Raw genomic sequence first — 17002 nt, forward strand, 5'->3', positions numbered from 1 at the left:
TGCTTGCGTTGATTCAGCCAGCCGTCTACCATGTTTGATTGTCCCATAGATTCGTTACGACCGCAGGATGATGACACCAGCCTAGCTTTTTCTGCACACCCCACCTAAGGGGGCGCAACTTTCATTCCCAGACCCGTCCTGCGACAACGTACCTCACGCCGGTCTCCTCTTGACAAACTCTTCGAGATCTTGCACCGTCGCGACGCCCAGCACGAAGCGCCTCTTGTCGTCCGTGATGACGGCGAAATGGCTCCTCCTGGATGCGACACCATCGCCAGCGAAGAAGGCCTCGAGCTCCTCGAGGGGCGTCTGCATGGTGATGACGCGGTAGGTGCGCCCCTTGCGCTGGAAGCGGACCATGGCTTTAGAGAGGGGGTCCTCGGGCTTGACCTTGCCGGCGTCGAGGAGGGCCTGGAGGTGGGGGATAGCGAGGTAGCCGATGAGGGCGCGGTGGGCGTCGACAACGGTCAGGTGGGTGTAGTCGCGCTCAAAGGCGGAGATGAGGGCGTGGGAGATGGGATCGGTGGGCGTCAGGGAGAGGGCCGCGGGGGGGTCGATGTCTTCTACTGTGGCCTGGGCAAAGGTTAGTCGGCGATTAGGTTCTGTGGTCCGTGATAAGAGACAGAGGAAGAAGAGAGGCCGGATCAAGATATGTCACGTACACCGCGGTAGCGAGAGGACCATTTTGAAACAAAGGGACTGGAGACTTCGCTGGTCTGCGATGATGGCGCCGCCGCGGCGGGGTTGGAAGCCAGAGTCGCCATTATTGAATGCTGCCAATCTTTCCGGGTCTTGAGGAAAACCTTTCCACAACTCAAAGTCGACAGTCGAGATAGATAGAGTGGGTATCGCTGATCGTGGTCGGCACGTACACCAAGGGGAAGGGTATCGCGGGGTTCTCTAGAAGAGGGGTGGTGTCGACAGGGTCGAAAGATTTGGAGGTCAGGAACCGAACGCCACAGTGTGGTCGGTGTCTCGGATTTGCTCACACACGCGCGCCGATGGGCGCCCGGGGCGGCTGCGCGTGAATTTGATGTCGCCGGGGTGGGGGCAGGCGCACACGGTCCACCTGCAGGCGGTATTTTGTCAAGGTTTCACTGAGCTGCCTGCCGCCGTCCCTCACTGACCTTAGTGGTCCCACAGCGGGGTTCTGCTGCTGAAGAGTAAGGTAGCGACAGCCACGGATGGGCATCACGGAATAGCCCGTTGGCAGAGTATCTCGAGGAGTTGACCAAGGAATACCAAGGAATACCAAGTTTGACCTAGGTACCTTTGAAAGATTTGACTGCACGAAATTCCGGTCTGCCACTCGCTGGATCTTTTCCCATGCCCCGTTGAAAATGAAAATTTCTTCCATGGTCCCTTGACGGAAGTCCCCATGATCACGGTTAGCCTAGATGCTTTAGTGTAGTTTCAAAGCAATTTCCTATTTGGGCCATCGCTTCTATCGCTGTCAGTTTGCAACGTATCTTCGTCTCGTTCTCTCGGATTGTTCTCTGCAGACTATGATCTGAAGCATCGCTCAGAAAAAAGATTGCTGAGAGCGACGAAAATCGAAGAGGAAAGAAAGGCAATTGCTACGACACCCGCTGGTGGCTTTCAGAACAACGCCGGGAAACGATACAGCGACATCACGGCGAAGCTCCGCAGAATCCGGGGATAAGAGCGGGCTATTTCGCGATAACACGGGAGCCTTTCCTTTACTCGTATACCGGTGCCCCACTCGAGCTACTTCTGTCCTACCTTACTACAGCACCTTCGAGCCCGCCCCGCCCCTTGTGAAGTGTGATGTCACCCAAAAGGAACAGTCCCGACGCCTTCCGTAACAGTTATTGGTCACTTGCGTGTAAGCTCTACCCAAGTCCAAACGGCATTACAGAACAAACAATTGACGAGGAAAAGGTATCCGCGACCTTGACGTGACCGAACCATCCGAACCGATCCCTCCACTTCTCTCACTTCTGCGCGCATCCTCCTAGAGGTAAGGTAATTACTACTCACTCCCGCTGACCCCCATACTTTCCTGAGGTATCCTGTCCGCCCATCCACCAGCGCCGGCGCCCCCTTTCCCCCAATGATATTTGCATGATAATAAAAGTGCTTCTAGCCTCTCCCGTTCTGACTTCCTCTTCTTCCTGTGTGCATGTGTGTGCGACAGCTAGATTCGCAACTTCCCTTTCTTCCTCTGCCTCTGTATCCTCGACAAGTGACCACCAGTCTTCGTTGCTCAAGGTGCTCTCGCTCACACGCCGGAAACGGTCATTCGTGTCGCATGACTGACGTTGCACCTACTCTCCTCTCCTGTTCTTCGAACTAGAAACCCCTCTCAGCTTGCTCTCTTGGTAAGTAGAAACCCTCAACTTCTTTGTTTTGCTCTCCTCGACGCAGCGTCCCAGAGGCTTATTGCCGGCATCTCGCGCCTCCTCCGAGCTCGATCTTCCATCGCGAAACTCAATTGCGCGCTCATCCAGCCTCTCCAGCTTATCGCAGGGGTTTCGTCGTCCGTCACGTAACTCCCGACTGACCTCTCCATCCAGATATCCTTGCGGTAGAAAGAAATCCATACCATCCTCTCTTCCGGTCCAGACGAATTGCGTCCCGACCACCATGTCGTTCCTCTATCCCAGACAAGACACACTCAAGGAATGCTTCTCATACGCCCCCGGCAGCCGCCCTAATAAGACTGCCAATACCACAGCCATGGCGAGACCTACGCACTATCAGGCCCGTCCCGAGCTCTACGGCGCCTTCTCCACCGTCGACGACGTCAAGGGCAAGGCGAAGCAGCTCAGCGCTGAGGCCACGGCTGAGTTCGAAAAGGCCAGTGCCAAGGCCCAATCCGCGGCCGGCGGCAAGATAGAGCTGTACTCCGGAAAGTACTATGCTGCTTGCACCCTTGGTGGTCTTATGGCCTGCGTGAGTCCCCCTCCTTCTCCTCTCTGATTTTCTGTGAGTGCCGTCGTCTCCGACCTCGTCTCCGGCTCGGGGTCTCCACAACGGCCCCGAACCCGGCGCCGGGTCACGACGGTACTTGTTGAAGACCACGCAACTAACGCCGGATGCCAGGGTTTGACACATACCGCCGTAACTCCTCTGGATCTCGTCAAAGTGAGGAGGCAAATCGATTCGAAATTGTACCGTGGAAATTTCCAGGCCTGGGGAATCATCTTCCGAAAGGAGGGTCTACGCGGCATCATGACCGGCTGGGGCCCGACCTTCTGGGGCTATTCCGCGCAGGGAGCTTGCAAGTACGGATTCTATGAATACTTCAAAAAGGTGAGAAAACAACGGTTCTCGCCGAATATCTCATTTCGTCCGGGGAAGGAAGCTTCGTGACTGACATGCAACCTCAAGACCTACGCCGACCTTGCGGGCCCCGACAACGCCAAAAAGTACCAGACGGTCCTCTTCCTCTCTGCATCGGCCTCTGCCGAGTTCATCGCCGACATCGCCCTCTGCCCCTTTGAGGCTGTCAAGGTCCGCATGCAGGGCGGGATCCCCTCCCCCTACAAGGGCACCCTCGACGGCATCAGCAAGGTCACAGCCAAGGAAGGGTGGGGAGGCCTCTACAAGGGCCTGTACCCGCTCTGGGGTCGGCAGATCCCTTACACCATGATGAAGTTCGCCTCCTTCGAGACCATTGTCGAGATGATGTACGCTCGCCTCCCGGGACAAAAGTCCGACTATAGCAAGGCCGCGCAGACGGGCGTGTCATTTGTCAGCGGCTACCTGGCGGGCATCCTCTGCGCCATCGTCTCGCACCCGGCCGACGTCATGGTCAGCAAGCTCAACGCGAACCGCGCCCAGGGCGAGGCTTTTGGTGCGGCAATGGGCAGGATCTACAAGGACATTGGCTTCTCCGGCCTCTGGAACGGTCTGCCCGTCCGCATCGTCATGATTGGTACCCTGACCGGTCTCCAGTGGATGATTTACGTGAGTGATTTGGCCGTGGCACGACATGTTGTGAGAGTATGACCAAAGCTGACATGGAATCAACAGGACTACTTCAAGATCTTCATGGGTTTCCCCACCACCGGAGGAGCGGCTCCCCCTACCGAGAAGAAGTAAGTTGCGAGATAACCCGAGGATTGGGTGGACAGAGGGTTTGACCCGCGCAACCTGGGTTACCTGCCTGCCAGTAAAGTAAGAACTTTGAGGTATCTTGAGAGATTCCTCTTGGCTCTAGCAACATGTAACAATGAGAAAGTCTGTTTTGCAAACATATCGAAGCTTGATTGACCTTGGATCTTGCCCACCATATGCATGGCCCCAAAGAAAAGCCTATATATTTCTAGATGGCAACCCGAGCCCGTGCATTCTTTCTTCTTCTTCGAGTCTTCTACCAAGGTAGCAAAACGTTCTTCTTTGATCGAGTAATTGGGACGTCATCCCGATCAGAGGAACCGTAATCTGTGCTTCTCAGCCGCGCAAGATTCAGAACCAGACTCTTTGCGTGTATCGCAATGCAAGCCTTCCCATAGATGGATCATGAACCAGGTCTTTGGACTGGCGGTCTTAGAGTAAGCTCTATCCGCCTCGTCATCAATTCGAGAGTAGGTTTACAGCATTTCATTTAGAAAGTATCAAGTTTTGCTACTCCTTCTATGGGCATGTCTTTGCTTCCGTTTCCCATGTCATTGCACTGCATTCCGTCCTACGATATATATCAAAATCCGGGCGTTCTACATCTGCCTAGCCCTTCGACCTCCCTATCCCTAGCCTCCTTATCACAGGCTTCCTATTTTTTCTTTCTCTAAACGGCGTTCCTCAACAATCCGTGTGTGCTACTCTTGTGATCCTAATGGGCAATCAAAATACGGCGAGGAACTGTGATGCGAACGGAGACGATGAGGGAATCTGGGAAAAGAAATTTCATGAGAAGCCAAGTTGGCGGTGGGTGAGGATAATTTAAGGCAAGTCAGAAATTCGTTCATTCTTGATGTAAGTAATGCCATTGACCAGACATCAGATGCACAACCAAGTTTTTGATTGCCGATACTATTTCCAGAGCTCATCTCATTTCCAAAGTATCAGCTGCCTCAACCAACGTGCGGTTTTGCCAGGGCATTCACAATGTGGGAAGGATTTTGTACAAAGTCTCATCTTAGCCTTGAATTCCGCCCGTCAAGGTTGAGATTCACGTTCGGGTTTGTCTCGTAGTGCCAAACCAAGAATAGCATCGTGTAGAAAGTGACAGTGTGCTAAAAACCACGATGTTGGACACAGCAAGTCAGTTAACTCAGTGTGCCAGGCTGAGAATACTGTCCGACTGTCAGAGCAGTCGTACAAGACACTAGGAAAAATGAGCTCCGATAGCAAGACGTAGTTCGAAGTCGATGAGAAAAGTCCAGACCCGGACGTCGGCGACGCCGGGGCGGGATCCCACTCCACCTGCAGAGTAACTTAGCCGTCCGAATTTAGGCGCAGTCGACGCTCCGGGCAGTCATGCGCCGGCACTGGTGAACGTCTCTGTTCTTAAGTAAAAGACTCAGTGGGTTGTTCCGACCCCCGTGCCCAGCCACTCAAGACCAAGTAAGTCTTGCTCAGCAAATGCTGAGCGTCGAATAGAGACAATTTAGCCATATCACACTATTTGAGCGGCAGTAGGGGACACGGTGCCGATGGATGCTGGGCATGACGTCCATGTCTTCCAGAAGTTCGTGGGAATCGGGCCGGTACGGGAGCGTGCGGAGGGCGTTGACCTACCACAAACCGCCTGTGGTCTGCACCTGGTTGGTGAAGGACCACGCGTGGTTCTGGAGGTGGCACCCACAAGTAGGTTGATTGCGACATTCTACGGATACCTAGTTTTAGTGCTTGTTGGCCAAAGATGTTTGATGGATCAAGCCAAGTAAGGCAAGCCACACCACGAGCGAGGCACAACGAAGAAAGCTCCAAACACAATGGCAAAGTGGCGCTAGTGTAGGACATCCCCCTCTCCCTCGACCGCACTAACCACCCGCAATTATGCAGTGTCTCCTGAGTGTGTTTTTCGTTTTCGTGTTTTTCGTCGAAAAGTGGCAAGGTGCACTTGGAGTAACTTCTTTCCGCCCATGGATGATACTTGTCGGTGCTGCGGAGTTGTTGAGGAGGTGAGGTTTGGGAGGATGGAGTGGTTTCGATCGGACATGGATGCGACGAGGGTGTAGCAAAGAAGCAAATGGGTGTGATGCTGGTAGGCAGGTTCGATTGGACACTGTGTCGGTGTCGAGCGGATATCCCCCGCATAGATGCTAGCCAGGTGTAATAGCGTTCCTCATGCCTGGTGGGAGGAACATGCTGAAGCAAGGGGAGGCAGCAGCAGATCGACAGAGCTTTGCTCCACTGTTACGTTTGTGAAAAGACTCGGCGTGTGTCGGAGGGGAAAGGCGGGAGGCATGTCTTAAGATGGACTGAATAAGAACGGGAAGCGAATCGACGAATGAGCTCGGGTCCAGCAGCGTGGATGAGGGTAGCAACGGCGTCGTCCCCCGTACAGCTAGACACGGAATCGGACCAGTAGCGTCGTTCCTCTCACACCAACCGCGATGCAACAATGTCTTTCGGGGCGGCTGCACCGCACCAAAGGATCCAACGCGGCGGCGAGGCCTGTGTAGGGATTTGGAGGTAGTGCTACGGTAAGTGGCCCTGGTCTGACATGACGGGCCAACCAGCCGTTACATGGTGTTTACCCACGCGCGTTCCAGTGAATCTGCCATCTTCAGGTAAGGCGGGTGACGTTGCGTTGGTGTGCAACTGGCGACTCGCAACCTGTAAGAGGGCGGGGCTTTGCCTGGGTCACTCACCGAGTCGCTCCTGTGCGAGTCGCATGCTCTTACGGCAAGCCTTCGAACTTCGAAGCAGGGAACGGGGAGCCGGAAAAGAAAGACAAACGCTACAGGGACTGTGGCGGTCTATCAGACCAAGGTTGTTAGCCGTGTCAAGAGGAGGTCGCTGAAAGCCTGCTAGGTATCCTGGACGGTGTCCGTCTCATCAATCCTCATGAAGGCCACAGTCTGCAACACCTACGACTCAGAGAAAACGCGTCTTTTCCCGGGGTGCGGGGACGAGTTCGAACTTGAAGTCGGCAGCTAAGGTGCTGTAGTTCCCAGACCATAGATGTGTAAGCCGTCGGATGCTTTTTCCCACCAAATAGAAGGGCCTGGAGAGCGCCCTCATACCCGATTGAGTAACAGGCGTTTGAGGGGCAACAAAGCTTCGGCTTGTAAAGTGTGGCTAGGTTTGATGGGCAGAAAGCAAAAGACTGACTAATAACGATTGAATTAGCAATGCGCTGCCCATTTGCCCTTGAGACAGAACGTGTGGGTGTTTGGACGGATAGTTCAGCAGAGGTCTACATACTCATCATGACCACACGACCTCGGAGACATGCCGGGAAGGGATAGTCGGCCTGAGATGCCATGTTCGTACCCGAAGCGCCTATGTTCGGGACTTTCTGTTTTGGACACATGTGGTAGACAAGCCGAGCGACTTTCGGCCCCCACGTAGCGCGTATGCTTCGGGTGCTGCTGTGCCGCGGCCCGCCAGAGGTGCTCAGACACAAAGGAAAGACTGAAATACTGAGGATAAGGACGAATCTGAGGCGGAGGTCTAGGCGAAGGTGACGGGCGGTCGTCTGTTGTTCAGAATTAGGGGTCGTGGTCTGGTGACGACTTGACGTGCAAAGTCTAAGGAAAAGAGCATGTTCGGCGCAGATCCTCTCCAGCAGCTGTCGTTGGCACGAAAACGGGAGCCGTTAAGCAGCAGTGGCAGGCCTTCCAGATGAAGTACCTACGTCGGGGTCGGGTTCCAATCAGGGGGATGGCGGATGTAACGGTGCCATCGACAACATTAAAACCAAGGTTATCAGTCGTGCGAGACAGATGAGAAAAGCAGGATAACTAGGTCAGGTCAGGCCGACAGCGAGCGCCACGACTGGACGACGACTGGAAAGGCAGAGCGGATATGACCAGGAAAGAAGAACCAACAACCAACGCAGGGTAGTGTTCCAACGGACCGTCGTGTCGGGGCGTGAACATGCACCGATGCCGGACAATGGGGCTTCTCTGGTAGTGCTTCTCGGGGGGATGAGAATGCGGCCTTTTGTCTCACAATTCAGATAATCAGTCCGCTCGGGGAATCGTTCCCACGGTGAGTTGGGTGGTAGGTGAACATGTATCCCTGGCTCATGTTCGTATCGTACTGTATTTCCATCAGCAGGGCGCGTGGAGTTCTAGGGTTCGGACTTGAGCCGCCTTGACAAGTTGAGACATGTATCCGTACGGATACTTGGATTTCCATTTCCATCTCCACAGTCTATTCCGCGGTGGTGGCTGGAAGCCGGAAGCTGGATGGATGGGTGCTTGATGTATTCTGTACGCTAGAGACCAACCGACAAGCAGGATGCTGGATGCTGGGCGAACCGTGACCGACTCGACAGGGACCTTGCTGCCCATGGAGCTGGCCGATCTGGTGTCTGGTCTCCTGTGGGTCAAAGTGCGGAGGGCGAGGGTGCTCGCATGGCAGGCTGTTAAGTGCTCCGTGCCTTGATGTTGGTCAGCCAGACGGCTGGGCGAGCTGGTGGGAAATGGACAAGGAGGGCGAAGCCACTTGAAGGGTACTTTGAGCGCTATCTGCAACGTTCTCCCACAAGAGTGCCGGCCGGCCGTGGTTTATTTATGGACAAGTCGAAATCAATCGTATCTACAGTAGGCAGGTGAATACCGGAAGGCATATCGGCAACGGTTGTTGTAATTTTTGGTGGGAGGAGGCTCAGGCTTGCGGATGGCTCCCGCCTGGGCAAAAATTCTTTGCAGCACAAAGCCTCGCCCTATGGTACAACATGTTATGGAAGGGTTGTTCTGCATGCTGCTGTGTGCGAGAGGCTGAGCTTATCTTGCGCCCAGGCTGGCTTGGCTGCCGCGACCTCACCTTGCGTACGGAGTCAACGGCATTATGGCATCGCAAAGTTAATGGATGAGGACGCTTTGAGGATTGCCATATTGCCGTAGAGTATTGCCAGAGAGACAAGGCGATTATTGAAGCCACTAGGAGGGGGGGGGTTGGACCAGGAAACATGTCGTCTGACACACGCAAAGTGCAGCCAGTTTCACGAACTGCTGGAACGCAGACTACGAGTGATCCAATGGGGAAACTTCATACTTGATAAGTTGGAAGGTACCTTACCTTAGGTAAGGTAGGTACGGTACACACTCTGTACAGATGACTGGAGCCGACAGGGCGGGCAGGAGACGATGACACAAAGCCGTCGGTCGCTGTCGGGTAAAGTGTTAGTGTAGTCAGTCACCATGCAGGCAGTGTCCCACGTCCTGTCTTCCATTCGCCTCGTTGTTTGGAAGCGCCGCCAGGAACACCCAGCCCTTCTTCCTCGCTTCTTCGCACCCAACGCCGACCCCGATTTTTCTCTCATGGTCTTACCCCGGCTTGACGACACTGAGGAACCGAGCACGGCAGGTGTGAGAGGAGATAGGAGAGATAGCGTCATGTTGCCCGTTATCTCCGTCCGTCGTGGGCTCAGTTTTGTCGGGCCTACCGTCTGTCATGTCCAGGTCAAATATGCGGCCCACTCGCAGTCCACTACCTGCCAGCAGTACGTATCTTGGGTAGGTAAGGTGCGGCGTGCGGCGTGCGGCGTGCCTTGGCCGGATCACGGGTCTCCAGCCTCTCCCAATCGAAGGTACGGTAGGTAGTAAAAGTACCTGGTGCACTTGTCGCCCTGCCACACCTTCTCTTTGACGCATCCTTTTTATCTATCCTCGTCACTTTTCTCCTCACTCCTCCTCTTCTCCCCTCATCGCTTATACCAAGTGCCAATGACCACTAGTAGAAAAAACGAAAGAATTAGCAGACCATAAAAAAGAGACGCCAAACTTGCTCCAGCCTCCATGCCACCCCCTGGTCGGAAACCCCATACCTGGCCTGTCTAGCCCTGCACTCGAGAACGAACTAGCCCCCTTTCTGTGCGCTGCAACCCTTCGATTCCTTCCACCGACCTCCACCTTCCCTCCACTGACACCGTCAGGTTGTGGGTTGCCTGGGTGGGGCCCCCTCGTCCTCGGTGTCCTCCCCACCACTCGCAATTCGCCATTAACAAGTGACCTTCTTTTCCGTACCACCACTTGGAGTACCTACCTAGTCGCTCCCGGCGCCGTGTGTCCTAGGTCCAAATTCGCAGTCGCTCTTGCTGTCACTGTCTGTCGCTGCCGCCTGCTGCTGCTGCTGCTGCTGCTGGTCTCGTTTGCCTTCCCAACCCACAAACTCGCTTCCATCCTCCTTGCTACTTGCGCCCATCAACCCCAGGACCCCAAGTCCAACGTCCAAATCCCGTCCAGGGCTCCGTCTGCTACCTCGTTGTGGCCCGCGCAATTGCTACGGAGTACTACGCCTCTTACCAATCCTTCCTTCTTCTTCTTCTTCATCCTCTTCCCACATTGTCTGTCATACGGCCTTCTCTCTCTGCTGCCAACACGGCTGGGTCGAGAGTCTGTGTCCTGGCAAATGCTGCTTCTACCACCGTTGTCCGCATCCAATCTTCCCTGACACCTCTCGTCCCTCTCCCCATCCTGCCTCCACAGACCACCCGTATCTTCGGCCGAATCCCCGACGGAAACGACCCCTACTCCTCTGCGCCATAATCGCGCGCATCTCTCGAATCCGCCCGAATACACGATAATACCTCTCCCCGTACCTTGTCCGCAGTGTTTCCTTCATCACGGCCTCAATTACCCATCGCATGGTAAACTTCGCTCCATCTGCTCGGCCGTCGTGAGCTTGTCTCGCCCAGACATCACCCTTACGCCAAGTCCACAACCCCAACGAGTCGCCAACATGGCTGGCTTCTTCAATAAACTGAAGAGCGCGGGCAATGTACGTTCCCTTCTTTCGTCATTTCTTCAACTAAGCCCTGTTAATCACATACCATGACAATATCTCCCCCCCGCTGTGCTGCTACCCTCGCCTTCTTCTCGCTAACAGACTTCGTCCTACACAGACTACCTCGAGCCCAACGAGCAAAGATGTGCCGAGCAAAAAGGTCAAGGAAGAGCCAGCGCCGGAGCTCACTCCTTTGGAAAAGATGCTGCAAAATGCCGGCCCATTGAGGGAGGACGGAACTGACAAGTTCTTCGGCCTTGAGAATGTAAGCCTATGAAGCCACAGCCGGCCTAGCGACCGCTTTTCCCGAGACATTGAATGCTGATTGAACATATAGTTTGGTAACACTTGGTATGCGACGCCATCGTCACGCCTCGTCTGTTTTGCTGACTTGCCTGTAGTTATTGTAACTCAATTGTCCAAGCATTGTTCTATTCAGAATCCTTCCGAGACCACGTCGTCAAGTACCCTCCACTGTCGCCCACTGATACCCCGAACGGAACTCGATCAAAGGTGAACGTAACGATCCGGCCACCAGTCGCGAAAGAGCCCCCGAATACGCCCGGAGCGAAACAGAAAGGCTTAAGTGCATCGGAATCTATGAAGCGCAGGCAGGCCATCACAGCAGGAATGCCTCCACCAGGAGCGCCAGGTATACGGCCTGAAGACAAACCTGATTCGCCAGAGTATAAGAAGAAACATGCCATGATCAAGGGCCCGATTCTGGAACTGGCGCAGGAAAACCCGTCCGCTTACGGCATGGAAGAATGCACCTTCACCGGTCTCAAGGACATTTTCCAGGCCCTTATCGAGAGCAATACCAGGACAGGTGTGCTGAGCCCACAACGGTTCCTAGAAATCTTCAAACGAGATAACGAGATGTTCCGCAATTCGATGCACCAGGATGCCCATGAGTTCTATGGTCTCGTTCTGAACGACGTCATCTCCAACGTTGAAGCAAACGCCAAACGGATTCAAGAGCGACAGGCTGAGAACAAGGACGGGTTGGTCCAGTCAGTGGAGAACGCTCTCGGCGCAGCTAGTCTGATGAACCGACCATCAAACGGTGTGGGATCTCCCGGAACCGGCTGGGTTCACGATATATTTGAGGGTGTTTTGACTTCCGAAACCAAGTGCTTGACCTGCGAAACGGCCTCGCAACGAGACGAGACATTCCTGGACTTGTCCATCGACCTGGAGGAGCATTCGTCAGTGACGTCTTGCCTGCGAAAATTTTCCGCCGAAGAGATGTTGTGTGAGCGCAACAAGTTCCACTGCGACCATTGCGGTGGACTTCAGGAGGCTGAAAAGCGGATGAAGATTAAGCGCTTACCAAAGGTTCTCGCACTGCACCTAAAGCGATTCAAGTATACCGAGGATTACAGTCGATTGCAGAAGCTCTTCCATCGTGTCGTCTACCCGTACCATTTGCGTATGTTCAACACTACCGACGACGCAGAAGATCCTGACCGACTTTACGAACTGTACGCTGTAGTCGTTCACATTGGCGGCAACGCCTATCACGGCCACTACGTATCGGTGATCAAGACGAAAGACCGGGGCTGGGTTCTGTTTGACGATGAGATGGTGGAGCCGGTTGACAAACATTTTGTTCGGAACTTCTTTGGAGACAAACCTGGCATGGCCTGCGCATATGTCCTATTCTACCAAGAAACCACATTCGAGAAGGTGCAGGCTGAGATGGAGGCTGAAGGTCTGGAGGAGGTCAAAATCGCCAGCGAGGCCGCTAATGTTGCTCACGAAAATGGCCAACCAAACGGCACGACTCCTCTCTCGAAACAGTTTACGCAGCCAGTCAGCCCTATTGAGGAACGTGAGCCGCTGCCTAGTCTGGCACATGCACAGACGGCCCCAGGCAAGGTGGACGCTCCGCCTCCCGAAAAGCTTCCCCGGGTACTAGATACGTCAACCACTCCTGCTGCCCCCCTCATCTCGTCTAGCCTCGCCAGGTCAAACACGGTGGCCAAGGCAGAAAAGTCGAAGGAAGACAAGAAGCGCGATAAGAAGGAGCAGGAAGCTGCAGAGAAAGCTAGGAAACAAGCCGAGAAAGACAAGGAAAAGCTCCAAGATAGGGAACGCAGAGAAAGCATGGCCAGAGCGAGAATGGCTCGTGTACGAGAAGACGAAGATTTGCGCAGAGCTATCAAGGCCAGCAAGCAATCAGCAGAAGATGACACCAAGAAGGAATCGTCAAGCTCAGGCAGCTTCCTCAACCGATCCAGTCGGGCGAGTAAATCGATGAGCAGGAAGAGTTTCGGATTCCTCAGCAAGGATAAGGACAAGGGCGAATCACATCAACCATCCGAGAATGGGCACAGCGGCTCAGAAGGGATGCCGAGTCAACACGAGAAGCCTAAAGAGTTGAAGGAGCGATTCAGTTTCAACCTTGGCCGGAAGAAGAGTGGCAATCTGCTGTCATGAAGTGGCGCACGAGGCTCTAACGATTCATTTGAAGATTTTGGCATATGACAGTACATACATTAAAAAAAGACGGAGTGAAGAGCACGGTACTGCACGGTAGATAGCCTGCACGTCTAGCTTTAGGCGTGGACCCTCGTCGACTACATGGATGTTTGGGGACGGGGGAGATGGCGGTATGGGCAGATACCCAGGCATGGAGTGGTTTGCTTGGATAATGGTTTTCACTTGATGATGCAAAAGAGGGATACGCGTGATGAAGGCATCTTGAGCGATAGTTACTTTCTCCTGGCACCTCGTTGGTTTGTATGATAGCGCAAGGTGTGGTCAACTAAAAACAGCAGAGAACAAGCAAGAGCGGAAACGCTCTATAGTTCCAATACTTGATTGACACAATGGCAGCATCTTCACCACCTAAATGTTATATTAAGTCACCGAGCTTTGTTTCGTTGCCCGTGACGTTTTCAGGTACACATGCGAGAGGTTGACAACTAAAACCCCATCCGCTCTCCTTCCTTCAACGCCGGTTCGTTACCATGATGCCATGCTGTGAAAAAAAAAATTCAATCCATATATGATGCATAATAGAGAAGCAGCCTTGTCATTTTATCTTCTTTTCTCTCCCTCTTTCTTATCCGAGGATAAGCTCGTACAGAATGATCAAGGTGTTGATCCCGATTAAGGGTACTGTTAATCAGTGGAGGAGCGTCAGTATTTGGAAAGGTGGAAACAGAACCGGCGTGGAAGGTAGAACCGTACTTCTCATCAGCGTCCGTACGCTGGCGATCAAGTTGATGATCTTTGCCTTTACGCTTGCGTCGGTGCTTGCGCCAAAGGTTGGGTCGTAGGAGGAGGGGGATAGGTTGACTGTTTGCGCAAGGAGTACTGTTAGTCAAGTTGTCTGAATGCTGGGCGCAGAATGAATATGTGCTGCGGAAGAGAAGGGACGTGGCGTACTGCGCGCGAGGAAGCGGTCTTCGGAGAGGACGGCGATGGCATTAATGAGGAGGACGGCGACTTAGAACAACGCCGATGTCAGTTATGTTTGGACGAAGTGTCGAGGGGTAAGGGAGTTGCGACGGACTGTAGAGAAAATTTCCCAAAATATACATCTTGGCGGGTTTCTTTTGGCTTTGGAAAGCCCCGGACTAGCCAAAGTACGGTGGTTTGTTTTGTCCTATGTGGAGTGTAGGCGTGGAAATGGAGAAACTCTTTGTTGATTTGAAGCCAGGTGGTGAAGGTGTTGCGCTGCGCTGTCCAGAGCTTAGAGGGATGCCGTAAGAGGTGGGGAGGCGTATTTGATCCGTTCCGAAGAGAACCCCTGCGAAGGCACCTGGGGCAGCAGGAGGATTATTAGCGGAATCTGTCACTCTGTCCACACTGCAGGGCGGAGCAGCGGCGGGTACAGCAAGACAGCTAGCTTGCATTGAGTGGTGCTGGGCCGTGCACGAACGCTCAGAGCTCACCCTTTCAATGGCATTTTGATCTGCATTGGCAAGGCACGAGGCGCAAGCTTACACTTGCTCTTTCAGTGCAGGAGCGGAAATCGTGAGAAGCAAGAATTGAGGGTCATATGAGGCGAGAGAAAGCACAGGGCAAATCGTTTCAAAGTTGCTTTCTTCTTCTTCTTCTTCTTCTTCTTCTTCTTCTTCATCCCCCATCTTTCTTTTTTATTCCTTCATCCTGATCTGTTGTATATTCAAGCAATGAAATAACCAACAAGCAACCCTTCTGCTTAACCTGCTTTCTGCAACGCACCATCACAGGTGCCCCCTTGCCGGTTCATCACGATGAAGCTCCTAGGTGATCTAAATAAACTCAATCTCTGTGCCGTCAAAAGGACTAACCAAGACTTGCAGATGCCGCCCTACTAGGCCTCATACCAGCCTTTATCACCTTCCACCTCCTCCTGGCCCCAGACACAAAAGTAGAGGAATCCTTCAACATCCAAGCGACCCACGACGTCCTCGTCTATGGCACCCCTACCCACGACGTCGCCGCCCGGCTGAGGGCAACCTACGACCACTTTGACTTCCCCGGCGCCGTGCCCCGCACTTTCGTCGGCGCCGTGCTGCTCGCCGGCCTCGGCGGGCCCCTCGTCAACCTCGTCGGCTTCGCCCACGCCCAGCTCGTCGTCCGCGGGCTGCTGGGCCTCGCCAACGCCGCCGCCCTTGTGGTATTTGCGAGGAGCTTGGGCAAGGCGCTGAGCATGGGCGTCATGAGGTGGTGGGTTCTGTTGCTCGTTAGCCAGTTTCACATCGTCTTTTACGCGTCGAGGACGTTGCCCAACATGTTTGCCTTTGCGTTGAGTAAGATGTTCTCTCCTTCATCCCCTCCTCTCCCCCTTTTTTTCCACCCTTAATCCTAACGAATCTACAGCAACCCTCGCGTCGGCCAATCTCCTCCCGAACCAATCCCCTCAATCCCACCTCCCGCGTCTCCGCGTCGCAATCTCCCTCCTCGTCTTCGCCGCGGCAATCTTCCGCTCAGAAGTCGCCCTCCTCCTCGCAACCACAGGTCTCCACCTCCTCCTCACTCGCCAACTCACGATCCCAAAGCTCATCCGCCCTTTCCTCATCTCCTTCGCCGTCGCCATCGCCGTATCCGTGCCGCTAGACTCGTACTTTTGGCAACGCCCCCTCTGGCCCGAGCTCTGGGGCTTCTACTACAACGCCGTCCTCGGTTCCTCGTCCAACTGGGGCGTCTCCCCCTGGCACTACTACTTTTCCTCCGCCCTTCCGCGGCTGCTCGTTAACCCCCTGATTTTCACTCTCTTGATCCCGCTGGCTCTCGCGCAGCCGGGCACGGTCCACTCCGCCGCCGGACTGGTGATCCCGCCCCTCCTCTTCGTAGCCATCTACTCCATCCAGCCGCACAAGGAAGCCCGTTTCATCTTCTACGTCGTCCCGCCCCTGACGGCAGCCGCCGCCCAGGGCGCCAACTTCATCTTTGTCCGCCGCAAAAAGTCTGCCCTATACACGCTTGGCTCCCTGGTCCTCGGCCTCAGCGTCCTCGCCTCCATCGCCGCCTCCACGGGGATGCTCCTCCTCTCCTCGCTAAACTATCCAGGCGGCGACGCCATCCGCGAGCTCCACGCCCTCGTCGCGGCGTCCCCCTCCAGCTCCGTGACGACCGTCCACACTGATGTACTAAGCTGCATGACTGGCGTGACCCTTTTCACCCAGAACCGCGTCGGTCTGCCCAAGAACCCGCACTCCCGCGCCCTCGAGTCCTCCCTCCACGAGGACTCCTCATCATCTTTGGGCATGTCGTCCGGTCCGATCCTCGCATTCGACAAGACGGAAGAGAAATCTGTCATCTCCAACCCGGGCTTCTGGTCCCGCTTCGACTTCGTTCTCGCCGAAGATACGGCGTCCGTGAAGGGTGGCCAATGGGAGACGATGGGTGTCGTGCAGGGGTACGCCGGCGTCGAGGTGCTGAAGCCGGGTTCCCAGACATCATCGGCCGGGGCTGGGGCCGGTGACGATGAGAAAGGGGAGGGCAGAATCCTGGGCAGAGGGCTCGTGGTGAAGCGGGTACGTGATATAGTACGGGGGTGGACGGGCGGCTGGTGGGTTGGTCCGCGCATGGAGCCCCGCGTACGGATTATGAAGCGGGCTAAGGATGTTGGTGGCGCCGGTGCCCGCATAGTGTCTTCATAATAGAAGATATTCTGTGAGAATGTATCCAA

At 54.6% G+C, this 17002-nt stretch overlaps 6 protein-coding genes across 6 annotated transcripts; 3 read left to right on the top strand and 3 right to left on the bottom strand.

Annotated features, from left to right (window-relative positions):
- Positions 1-153: 153 nt before the first annotated feature.
- Positions 154-764, bottom strand: CORC01_05168 (uncharacterized protein; the record flags this gene model as incomplete). Its single annotated transcript, XM_022616812.1, has 2 exons — positions 154-573; positions 663-764. 2 exons carry the CDS (start codon positions 762-764, stop codon positions 154-156), a joined length of 522 nt encoding a protein of 173 aa, XP_022476736.1.
- Positions 765-2607: 1843 nt separating this feature from the next.
- On the top strand, positions 2608-4068 carry CORC01_05169 (uncharacterized protein; the record flags this gene model as incomplete). Its single annotated transcript, XM_022616813.1, has 4 exons — positions 2608-2916; positions 3067-3276; positions 3355-3933; positions 4000-4068. 4 exons carry the CDS (start codon positions 2608-2610, stop codon positions 4066-4068), a joined length of 1167 nt encoding a protein of 388 aa, XP_022476737.1.
- Positions 4069-5589: 1521 nt separating this feature from the next.
- CORC01_05170 (uncharacterized protein) lies at positions 5590-6104 on the bottom strand (the record flags this gene model as incomplete). The annotated part of the gene is made up of 2 exons (XM_022616814.1): positions 5590-5849; positions 5957-6104. Coding segments are annotated over 2 exons (408 nt in total), but the record flags the coding sequence as incomplete, so codon positions are not given.
- A 4723-nt stretch (positions 6105-10827) lies between these two features.
- CORC01_05171 (ubiquitin carboxyl-terminal hydrolase) lies at positions 10828-13314 on the top strand (the record flags this gene model as incomplete). Its single annotated transcript, XM_022616815.1, has 4 exons — positions 10828-10866; positions 10991-11137; positions 11210-11223; positions 11274-13314. 4 exons carry the CDS (start codon positions 10828-10830, stop codon positions 13312-13314), a joined length of 2241 nt encoding a protein of 746 aa, XP_022476739.1.
- Positions 13315-13942: 628 nt separating this feature from the next.
- CORC01_05172 (uncharacterized protein) lies at positions 13943-14423 on the bottom strand (the record flags this gene model as incomplete). The annotated part of the gene is made up of 4 exons (XM_022616816.1): positions 13943-13998; positions 14071-14178; positions 14269-14328; positions 14396-14423. The coding sequence occupies 4 exons, from the start codon at positions 14421-14423 to the stop codon at positions 13943-13945; spliced, it is 252 nt and encodes an 83-aa protein (XP_022476740.1).
- A 678-nt stretch (positions 14424-15101) lies between these two features.
- On the top strand, positions 15102-16973 carry CORC01_05173 (Alg9-like mannosyltransferase; the record flags this gene model as incomplete). Its single annotated transcript, XM_022616817.1, has 3 exons — positions 15102-15114; positions 15171-15620; positions 15691-16973. The coding sequence occupies 3 exons, from the start codon at positions 15102-15104 to the stop codon at positions 16971-16973; spliced, it is 1746 nt and encodes a 581-aa protein (XP_022476741.1).
- Positions 16974-17002: the final 29 nt, after the last annotated feature.

Source organism: Colletotrichum orchidophilum, assembly GCF_001831195.1.
Source record: "Colletotrichum orchidophilum strain IMI 309357 chromosome Unknown Scaffold_35.1, whole genome shotgun sequence".
Lineage (NCBI taxonomy): Eukaryota > Fungi > Ascomycota > Sordariomycetes > Glomerellales > Glomerellaceae > Colletotrichum > Colletotrichum orchidophilum.